At 47.9% G+C, this 9,647-nt stretch overlaps 2 protein-coding genes across 3 annotated transcripts in view; one reads left to right on the top strand and one right to left on the bottom strand.

The window, feature by feature from the left end:
- LOC123085163 (probable glucan 1,3-alpha-glucosidase) overlaps positions 1–3,804 on the top strand; it is a 4,443-nt gene extending 639 nt beyond the window's left edge. The window contains exons 2-7 of the mRNA XM_044506766.1: positions 1–1,289; positions 1,390–1,663; positions 1,740–1,875; positions 2,114–2,324; positions 2,413–2,619; positions 3,128–3,804. The exon at positions 1–1,289 is cut by the window's left edge and continues 23 nt beyond it. Coding sequence (XP_044362701.1) covers positions 1–1,289; positions 1,390–1,663; positions 1,740–1,875; positions 2,114–2,324; positions 2,413–2,619; positions 3,128–3,496 — 2,486 coding nt within the window. The 3' untranslated portion in view covers positions 3,497–3,804. The remainder of the gene's footprint in view (positions 1,290–1,389; positions 1,664–1,739; positions 1,876–2,113; positions 2,325–2,412; positions 2,620–3,127) is intronic.
- A 509-nt stretch (positions 3,805–4,313) lies between these two features.
- Positions 4,314–9,647, bottom strand: part of LOC123085162 (protein DETOXIFICATION 42) — an 11,249-nt gene continuing 5,915 nt past the window's right edge. Inside the window, exons 2-14 of one of the 2 annotated variants that reach the window (XM_044506763.1) lie at positions 8,611–8,951; positions 8,372–8,493; positions 6,915–7,121; positions 6,608–6,801; positions 6,367–6,502; positions 6,160–6,256; positions 5,974–6,074; positions 5,718–5,881; positions 5,532–5,603; positions 5,298–5,414; positions 5,102–5,197; positions 4,892–5,013; positions 4,314–4,672 (exon numbers count right to left, since the gene is read on the bottom strand). In XM_044506763.1, the coding sequence (XP_044362698.1) occupies positions 4,630–4,672; positions 4,892–5,013; positions 5,102–5,197; positions 5,298–5,414; positions 5,532–5,603; positions 5,718–5,881; positions 5,974–6,074; positions 6,160–6,256; positions 6,367–6,502; positions 6,608–6,801; positions 6,915–7,121; positions 8,372–8,493; positions 8,611–8,801 (1,662 nt within the window). In that variant the 5' untranslated portion in view covers positions 8,802–8,951 and the 3' untranslated portion in view covers positions 4,314–4,629. The remainder of the gene's footprint in view (positions 4,673–4,891; positions 5,014–5,101; positions 5,198–5,297; positions 5,415–5,531; positions 5,604–5,717; positions 5,882–5,973; positions 6,075–6,159; positions 6,257–6,366; positions 6,503–6,607; positions 6,802–6,914; positions 7,122–8,371; positions 8,494–8,610; positions 8,952–9,647) is intronic. The other variant, XM_044506764.1, reaches the window with a different exon arrangement.

Below are 9,647 nucleotides of genomic sequence, written 5' to 3'. Positions count from 1 at the left end.
CCGCGCTGCCCCCGCACGCCCTCCGCCTCCAGATCGACGAGGACTACTCGGCCAACACCCCGCCCAGCCGCCGCTTCCACGTCCCCGACGTCCTCCTCCCCGACGTCGACTCCCGCGCGCTCCACCTCTCCAAGCCCAAGACCGTCGGCGGCGCCTCCACCGTCGCGCTCTCCTCCGACCTCGACGTCGTCGTCAAGCACGATCCCTTCGAGCTGACCGTCCGCCGAGCTGGCTCGGGCGACCCCGTGCTCTCCTTCAACTCCCACGGCCTCTTCGACTTCGAGCCGCTGCAGGAGTCAAAGCCCGAGGGCGAGACCTGGGAGGAGCAGTTGAGGAGCCACACCGACACGCGCCCCCGCGGCCCGCAGTCGATCACCTTCGACGTCTCCTTCTATGGTGCCGACTTCGTGTATGGCCTCCCCGAGCACGGCTCCACATCGCTCGCCCTCCGTCCCACACGCGGCCCGGGGGTTGAGGAGTCCGAGCCTTACCGCCTCTTCAACCTCGATGTGTTCGAGTATCTCCACGAATCGCCCTTTGGGCTGTATGGGTCGATCCCCTTCATGATTGCACATGGTGCAAGTGCATCTTCAGGATTCTTCTGGCTTAATGCCGCGGAGATGCAGATTGATGTGCTTGCACCAGGGTGGGATGGCGCGGCATCGACGGAGAATGGGAGAATTGACACGCTGTGGATGGCTGAGGCTGGTGTGGTTGATGCATTCTTCTTTGTTGGTTCCGAGCCGAAGGATGTGATCAAGCAGTACATCAGTGTTACAGGTACGCCCTCCATGCCACAGCAGTTTGCAGTGGCATATCACCAGTGCCGGTGGAACTACAGGGACGAGGAGGATGTTGCTGGAGTGGATGCTGGGTTTGATGAGCATGATATTCCATATGACGTGCTCTGGCTCGACATTGAACACACTGATGGCAAGCGATATTTCACATGGGACCGTTCCACATTCCCGAACCCAGAGGAGATGCAGCGGAAGATAGCAGATAAGGGGAGGAAGATGGTAACTATTGTAGACCCACATATGAAGAGGGACAGTGGTTACCACATCCATGAGGAAGCTACTGCCAAAGGTTACTATGTTAAAGATGCAAGCGGGAAGGACTACGATGGGTGGTGCTGGCCTGGGTCATCATCATATCCTGACATGTTGAATCCTGAAATACGGGACTGGTGGGCTGACAAGTTCTCCTATCAAAACTACAAGGGATCAACTCCAACGCTGTACATTTGGAATGACATGAACGAGCCATCAGTCTTCAACGGCCCTGAGGTATGTTTCTGAATTGCAATATGCCTATGCATTATCTTGTGAAGGCGAGGTTTACAGAAAAACTGAAACATTTTATGCATGAATCAATCTTCTTCAATAGGTCACCATGCCTAGGGATGCATTACATAATGGTGATGTTGAACATCGAGAACTGCACAATGCATATGGGTACTACTTTCATATGGCTACATCAGATGGGCTTCTCAAGCGAGGTGAGGGTAAAGACAGGCCCTTTGTTTTGTCAAGGGCCTTCTTTGCTGGAAGTCAACGGTATGGGGCAGTTTGGACCGGTGACAACACTGCAGATTGGGATCACCTTAAATCTTCTATTCCGATGGTTTTAACTCTTGGTCTTACTGGCATGACCTTCTCTGGTAGGTGGACCTATATTACAACTTCACCTCATAATCCTGATGTTAAAAGCCTTACTAACATGTGAACCTTTGACAGGTGCGGATGTTGGTGGATTCTTTGGCAATCCTGAGCCTGACCTATTGGTGCGTTGGTACCAAGTAGGAGCTTTTTATCCTTTCTTTAGAGGTCATGCTCACCATGACACCAAGAGGCGGGAGCCATGGTTATTTGGGTAATGCCACAAATAATTAAATTTGTAGAGTTTTGTTTATCTTGGAAATTCTCAACATGGCTGGTAATCCCCTCTGAGAAAATATATTAAAGAACTGGCTGATAATTGAGGAAAATTTATTACCATGACGTGACTTCACACTATCATCTAGAAAATTTAAGCTGATAACTTAGTTTGGAAAAGTAGATTATAATTGATATTTGTTTCAAGGCTAACATACTCATTGTACTTACTACAGAGAGCGAAGAACTGCCCTCATGAGGGAGGCAATACATATGCGGTATTCATTGTTGCCCTACTATTACACTCTGTTCCAAGAGGCTAGTGTAACTGGTGTTCCTGTTATGCGTCCTTTGTGGTTGGAATTTCCTGATGACAAGGAAACATATAATAATGGTGAGGCTTTTATGGTTGGGCCAAGCATTTTGGCCCAAGGAATTTACGAAGAGGTGAGTAGTGATACTGCATTTTTTTTCTAAATCACTCATATTTTGCTGGAAAATGCAGCATGCATTTTAATATAATAACTTCATGCAGGGCCAGAAATCAGTGTCGGTTTACCTTCCTGGAACGGAGTTATGGTATGACTTGAGAAATGGATCACCATACAAGGGAAGTGTGTCACACAAGCTGCAAGTTTCAGAAGATAGCATACCAAGCTTCCAAAGGTCAGGCACAATTGTGCCAAGAAAGGATAGATTCAGGCGCAGTTCTACTCAGATGGTGAACGATCCATACACCCTGGTATGTCAAACATGTTTGCCTGTGTAAACATCTTGCTATTTGGTAACTCATAATCCCATTTAATAGTTCTCTTGGTGATGTGCAAATAGTCATTAAAAGTGTTAATATCTACCTGTTATTTCATAATATTTTTTACCAATGAAAAGTTGCATGTGAACCTTTTTCTTTACTAAAGACGTTGCATGTGAACCTTTTTCTTTACTAAAGACATGTTGCTTGTGAACCTTAGCTAGCTCCTTCCAGATTAGTCGATGTAGTTATGAGGATCAACTATACATCATATTGCAATGCTTGTTAAATTATTAGGCTCATTGGTCTGTTGGATAGGGGTTGCTGTGATTTCATCGCTAGAATTGAGCATTGGGCACATGCATTACTTCTGCAAACGCAAAACTAGCTAAATATATGACCATGCAAATCTGTTTGGTTGATGTAGCTACTAGCTACATACTAGTGTGGTTTATTCTCTGAAGTAGACTATTTAACTCTGTATGTTTGCAATGATCAGGTGATAGCCCTCAATAGCTCGGGTTCTGCAGAAGGTGAACTTTATGTGGATGATGGGAAAAGTTATGATTATCAGCAAGGGGCATTCATCCATCGGCGTTTTGTATTTGCAGACAATAAACTAACTTCAATCAATATTGCGCCTGATAGTCTGGGCAAGAAGGTGTATTCAATTGAGTGTGTGATTGAAAGAATTATAGTGCTTGGGTTATCATCGGGAGCAAAGAAGGCTATCATTGAACCTGGGAACCAAGAAGTGGAAATTGATCTGGGACCGATTAGTTTAAGGAGTGGTTCAAAGTCTGTTGCGCCAACAGTCAGGAGGCCCAATGTTCGTGTTGTAGATGATTGGACGATAAGGATCGCATGATATGCAGCCCATTCACATCTGGAGCCTGATGTCTCCATTGTTCGCTGTCAGGTTATAAACTCGAGCAATGCTAGAAGCGTAGTTTCAGACTCGTAAATGTTATCTGTGGACACCCAAATTTCATTGTTTCAGACTTCCAGTGGACCCAAAATTTCTGCAGGTGCCTGGTACGCATGCTGTTTGTACTCCCAATTTTGACATAAGTCGTGACATAAATTGCTGATGTATACCTGTAGCACTTATACTGAAATTGGTGTGCCACGTATGATGTATGCGATATGAAGTTCTTGCAACATTGCAATTTAGTACTTTTTTTTGTGTGTGTGTAATCTTGGATAGTTCTTTGCCTAAGATTTTATTCCCATCAACATAGGCAACATAGCCCAAACACAAAGGTAACAAATAATGCCTTCTCAGACAGAATGCACATACTTTAAGAGCTTGAGTTCCTGCAACTGCAGTTGTGAGTTGTGGCAGGCAGACCAAAGTGTAGTATCCAGTTGTAACTGCTTTCAGCCCTGCGGCTAGTTATTATTAAAACGTTTATTACATTCACTGGCTGAAGTAGGAAATGGCGGCAGGCAATGCATTCAGCCCCCAGCCTCTGTTCCGACCTAAGAGTGTAGAATGCCTTGAAAGTGGCGCATAACAACATAAGTAGGAGTACTACTGTATTACTCATTTTCAGCTTGGATGTTTGTTTGACAATCTTTTTTCCGTGAAGACAATTTTATTTCTCAGCTCGAAAACAAAACCTCATCTTCGGCAAGAAGAATGTTCTCGGGTACATTCAATACAAGGATTAAGAGAGGAAAAATGACATAACTAGGGATAGACCAATGTATCAATGTAGTATGATTTTTACAGAGCACTGGTCCAATTAAATATTAATTGCCATCTCCGGCACAGAACAAGGACATGAATCACAAGATCAGAGTAGCCTCTCTCTCCCCCAACAAAAGGCAGACGGCCGCGAAGCAAAGCAATAAGCCCCATCTAACTCCAATACCCCAAGCTTAAAACAGCAACACAGTACTACACTTATTCTAATTACATGGAACGAGCGTATGCATATGGCTATCTACCAGCCCTGCACTGTAGACAAGCCGCCATCAATCTCGGGAGCCGATCCATCACTTCCGGAGGAAAGCCCATGGCCCTCTCGCTGCCCCCATCCTGCAGACATCAGTCACAAAGCCTTGATGAGCCATAGCTGAAAGATTATGGAACACATATTTTGCAAGGATTTCACAGAGAACAGTTCAATTTTCAGCAGGATTTGAAAACATTCCTCCTGTGAACGGCACTAGAAAAGGGCCGGGGATACCGTAGAAATGGAGGTACTGATGAAGTGATGAGGAGGGGGGGTAGGGTGGAGCATAGTATCGTTCATACCTCCAGGTGCTGGCTACGGTCCTGAGGCTCATGTAGATGGTCAATGCGACCCATATGCCGATGAATCCCTTGTGCGCAGAGAGGTACACCAGGCACGGTATGGATATGGACGCCACCCCAACCTGAAGGTTTCCATGGGATCCAATTTCAGTCTCGGGACAAGTTTCAGAGCTAAATTTTTTGATGCTGCTGTGGAAGGATCTACGGTACCATGGAGTATGCAGAGTAGGTGTAGTCTTGTGCTCCGAAGTTGATGCCGTCGAACACGAACGCCAGGGCGTTTATCGTCTGCGTGCCGGCGACGAACTGAACATCCCAAACAGAGCAGCTATATTCAGTGCCCGAATCCTGGGAAATAGTCATCTCTCGTATGGAGTTCTCATGTTTTGAACAGCAAGGCTCTTACCGGGATGCCTTTGTGGATGACGTCGATCACAGCGGCGTCCTTCGTGAAAACGCCGGCGCCGAACTTCATGAAGAGACCAAGCACCACCGTGAGGCCCATCCCCAGAACAATGCTCAGCTGCAAGGCGAAAAGAGATCGCCATTAGCCTCTTCTTCTCGATGAACCGAAATGCGAACCTTTTGCGTGTTCTAGGGGGAAAAAAGGGAGAAGTGGCAAGAATCAACTGTGACAAACCTGCAGAACACGAGAGGTCGCGGCAATCACCTTCTTTGTATCGTTCTTGGCGAACGCGCTTGCGAGCACTGCCTGCAAGAACTCATCCACAACACGCCCCAGTTCAGCACACTCTCTATCTAGTCTCTACTGAAGCTGCTTCTCATGGACTAATTAATCTATGGGAATATGACATGGCAATCTGACCTGTCCAGCAACGGCCAACCCATCGGCGAGAAGCGACGTCGCGAGCCAGAGCTGGCAGCAGATCTGGAAGGCCGCCATGATGGTTGGTCCGTCGCGGGCTGCCAGCGACGACGCCAGAGTGACGCAGAATGTCACCGCTACCACCCTCGCGAGCAGCAGGAATCCTGAAGAAAACAGAGCACTTTCAGAGCCATTTCCAGGGGATCAGTGACAATGAGAGATGTTATCCAGTTCCAGGGTTCCAACTGTATCTCACCACACCCAAGAAACCGCCCAAATTTCAGGGATTTAAGGCTCGGTGGGATAACATCAACTTGCTGGACGAGCCGACATATCAAGATCATGGTTATCAGGTACCTGAAGAAAAAGATGGATGGGGAGTTGTTAGGACGGACTGAAACACATAGGCTCTAGATGCTACTGGTATAGTGGTGAAACCTACTGGGAAATGACATGAGCAACTGCTGCACCAGTGACACCCATGTGGCAAACAAACATCAAAATTGGGTCTAGGATGATATTTGTTGCATCTCCAACCACTGCAAAAGAAATTGCAAGGAAATGTTAGTAACGCTTCAGATATTTTTCCTTGAAAACAGATATCCATATTCCAGCTGAAAGAATGTAAATCATCGCCAGATATTCTTACCGGTAGCATACAACGGTGTCTTTGTGTCTTTGAAGCCTCGGAAAACACCCTGCATTGCCAGAGACAGGAGAACAGCGGGAGCGCCAAGTGATCTGATCGTTAGGTATCGAACCGCAGGTTCTAGCATTGGTGAGTCCTGGAATAGTGTGATGCAGATGAAAATATGAATCATCATCATGGATAGCAAGAAACTACAGAAGTAAGATAAACTTGGACAGATAGAGAAGGTAACAACACCTACATGTTTCACACCCATGATGCCCAACACAACTTTCGCCGAAAAGATGAGGAACACGGCCTGGACTAGCCCGAGAAATGAGCCAACAATTAGAGCCGATGTCACAGAAGGTATGTACCTTCTCTTGCACCCTTGATTGGAGAGATCAGCACACTCTGTGGGTATACAAGAATTAGCGCACACCGGCGTCTCACCACCTGTAAAACAGAGTTCCACATAGGGATTCATGAAGAATACTTCAGTCCTGAGGTCAAACCAAATTACCGTTTAGGAATTATATGAAACCAGGTGTATTGCGAGAAATCGGTACCAGATGCGGGCACATTGCAAGCATCTGAATGCACATGAGCGGCTTTCTCAAGGTCCTTGCTGTTATTTTCTTCTAGGTATTTGCTAATGATGGCATCTTCTTCAGCGACGAATGATGTTGTTACGCTAACGAGCGGGTAGATGCAGACTTTGGAGACTTGGTTAAATATGGCAATAGAAACACCAACAGCTGCTATCTCCACCGAACCTGATCATTGAAAAATCGTGCACATATTTACTGCGTTAAATCTCAGAGCAGTAGCAGCAGCCTATCTCTTACAACACACAAAGTAATGTGAGACAACTATGAGAACAGATGTCTGAAAGATTACAGATTTTTTTTGTGACTTGCTTGCAACTGAAAACTAAAGCCAAGGACCTGGCATACTAAAAATACAGAAAAAATGAGAATATCTTTCAAAAGAATCATACTTTTTTGTGTGTAAATGGGGGAACACACTCAAAACGGAAAAAAATCAAAATGGGGCTGCGGTGACGCCTCTCGACAAGAAATGAAACGGACGAATGGTTATTTCAAGGTAACAAAATGAAGAGAATGAGCTCAGCATGTGCCTGGCTAACCAATTGTGTAACGAGAAATTGCTAGTGGCACGCAAAGGAATATTCGGAACAGAGGCCCTTGTGATGCACAAAAGAACAAATAAAAACCGAAAATACTGTTACTTTAGATCTTTTATATAAGTATATAAAAACACCAATGTAACCGAATCAAAGGAAAGAAATGAGCAATTTATCAGCCATGACCATTAGCAAAAAACAGAAAAAGAAGGTGAGCGCAATTGTCGGCAAAGGTTAAAAATTCTCCAGCGCGCACTTCGTGGAGGGTTTTTTGGCGCCAAATGAGCCAGTTACATGTCCAAATCAAGCGATCGATACTGTAGAGCAAAGTCGGTTACTTTGCCAAACTGACAAACCGGAAACTGAAGTAGGGACTATCCACTGACAGAAACAGCAAAGGTGGCACATATCGGGAAATTCCCTTGTACGACTGCCTAAAATCAGGACTGCCGGTGAAAATTAATTGAGAAGCCCTATCCGTGGTGAAAATTTATTGAGAAGCTCCATCTATCCCGCGGAAATTCCGCAAGACGCGAACGCCGCGAGGTCGCGGCACAAGTCAAGATGGTGCAGCAACAGCGACTCATAGATGTCTCTGCTTCATTGCGTAATGAACAGATAGATAGATAGGTTGATTGTATGGTGATATGTATTTAGGGCCAATTTTTTTGATGGCTTCCAGAATAAGCTGCAATAAGCTGCCCCTTACCTAGCTTATTCTAGAAGCTGAACCAAATTTATTTTTTTAGAAGCCTAGTAGTTAAGACTTAACTAGTAGGCTTTTAAAAAGAAAATTTTGGTTGGGCTTCTAGAATAAGCTAGATAGGGGGCAGCTTATTCTGAAAGCCCAAAAAAGCTAGCAAAAGAACTGGCCCTTACCTAGACGGCCGATGAATGCTGTGTCCACCAAGGAGGCGAGGGGATCGGCGGCCAAGGCAAGCGACGCCGGCACCGCAATGCGCAGCACCTCTGACCCGAGCTCGTCGAGCTTGAAGACGCTCCTGCGACAGGTTACAGTTAAGCACATCAGACGTGAGGAACACGAGCACTCCCAAGACAGACGTACTCGGGCGCTAAGGTGGAAGGAAATCGACGAGATGCATGGGACGAGGGCGAACCTGATGTTCATGACGAAGAGGTACATCCCTGTCGTCCTGGGCCAGCCGGACAATGCGGACGGCGCCGGCAGCTCCTCCGCGGCCTTCTCCTCCGGGCCGTGCCCGTTCGCCGCCGCGGCAGCGTCTGCGGGAACGTCGACGGCCACCCGCTTCTCCCCCACGGCCATGCTCGCCGCCGCGCCCTCCTCCATACACAGAGGTATGATGCTTGCCTGAGACTGACTGATGGCTCGCTCGTTCAGGGTATACGTGCTCGCGCAGAGGACTGTGCGTGAGAGGAGGGATGAGAGCACAAGGAGAAGCGGCAGCTCGCCCCTACTTATACGGAAACCGATCAGCAGCTGTCACATGGAAAGGCGAACGGGGGCAGGGCGTGTCAGCCAGTCCCTCAGATGTGGCGACGTGCTCCAACGGTGAAATGTTTCTCACAAGAAATACATCAGCTTTTCTCAACAACAAAAAAGATAGATAAATCAGCTGACATGGAGGAAGGAATCAGCTCGTGCCGTGCGTGCGGTTATGTGTGCGTGTGGTCAGTGTGTGTGTGTGCATGCAGCGCAAGCAAAGGCGAAAACAGAAAGGAATCGGAGTTTTTTTCGTTACAAGAGCAGGAAAGCGACCGGCCGCCGTGACGGCCGGGCCGGGGCGCAACGCGACATGGCCGGGCGTTACGGCCGGCTGGCGACGCGTGCGGCGAGGCAACGGCGAGCTGCACGAGGTGCATGCTCCTGCCGACGAGAATGGAGCGGAACGCCCGTGCTCCAGGGCCGGCCGCCGGGAACGCTCCGATCGCCGAGTGCCCGGCGAGCCGAGGGGTCGACGTGATGCAGCCGGAACGCGTGACGGGATGCGTGTGCGGGACGCCGCCGCGCCGGGCTGGCCGGGGTTCCGGCCGGGCGTGGTATTGGTTGGTGCCGTTACGTTGCGTGATCGAACGCACAAGCTAGTGGACATGGCGATCGACCCAGCGGTGCCGTCGTCGACCCGTCAGTGCCGTCCCGGCAACTGCCATACGTACCACCGTTGGGATGGCCTCG

Source organism: Triticum aestivum, chromosome 4A (assembly GCF_018294505.1).
Source record: "Triticum aestivum cultivar Chinese Spring chromosome 4A, IWGSC CS RefSeq v2.1, whole genome shotgun sequence".
In the NCBI taxonomy this organism is placed as follows: Eukaryota; Viridiplantae; Streptophyta; class Magnoliopsida; order Poales; family Poaceae; genus Triticum; species Triticum aestivum.
This window is presented reverse-complemented; position numbering and strand designations above follow the sequence as displayed.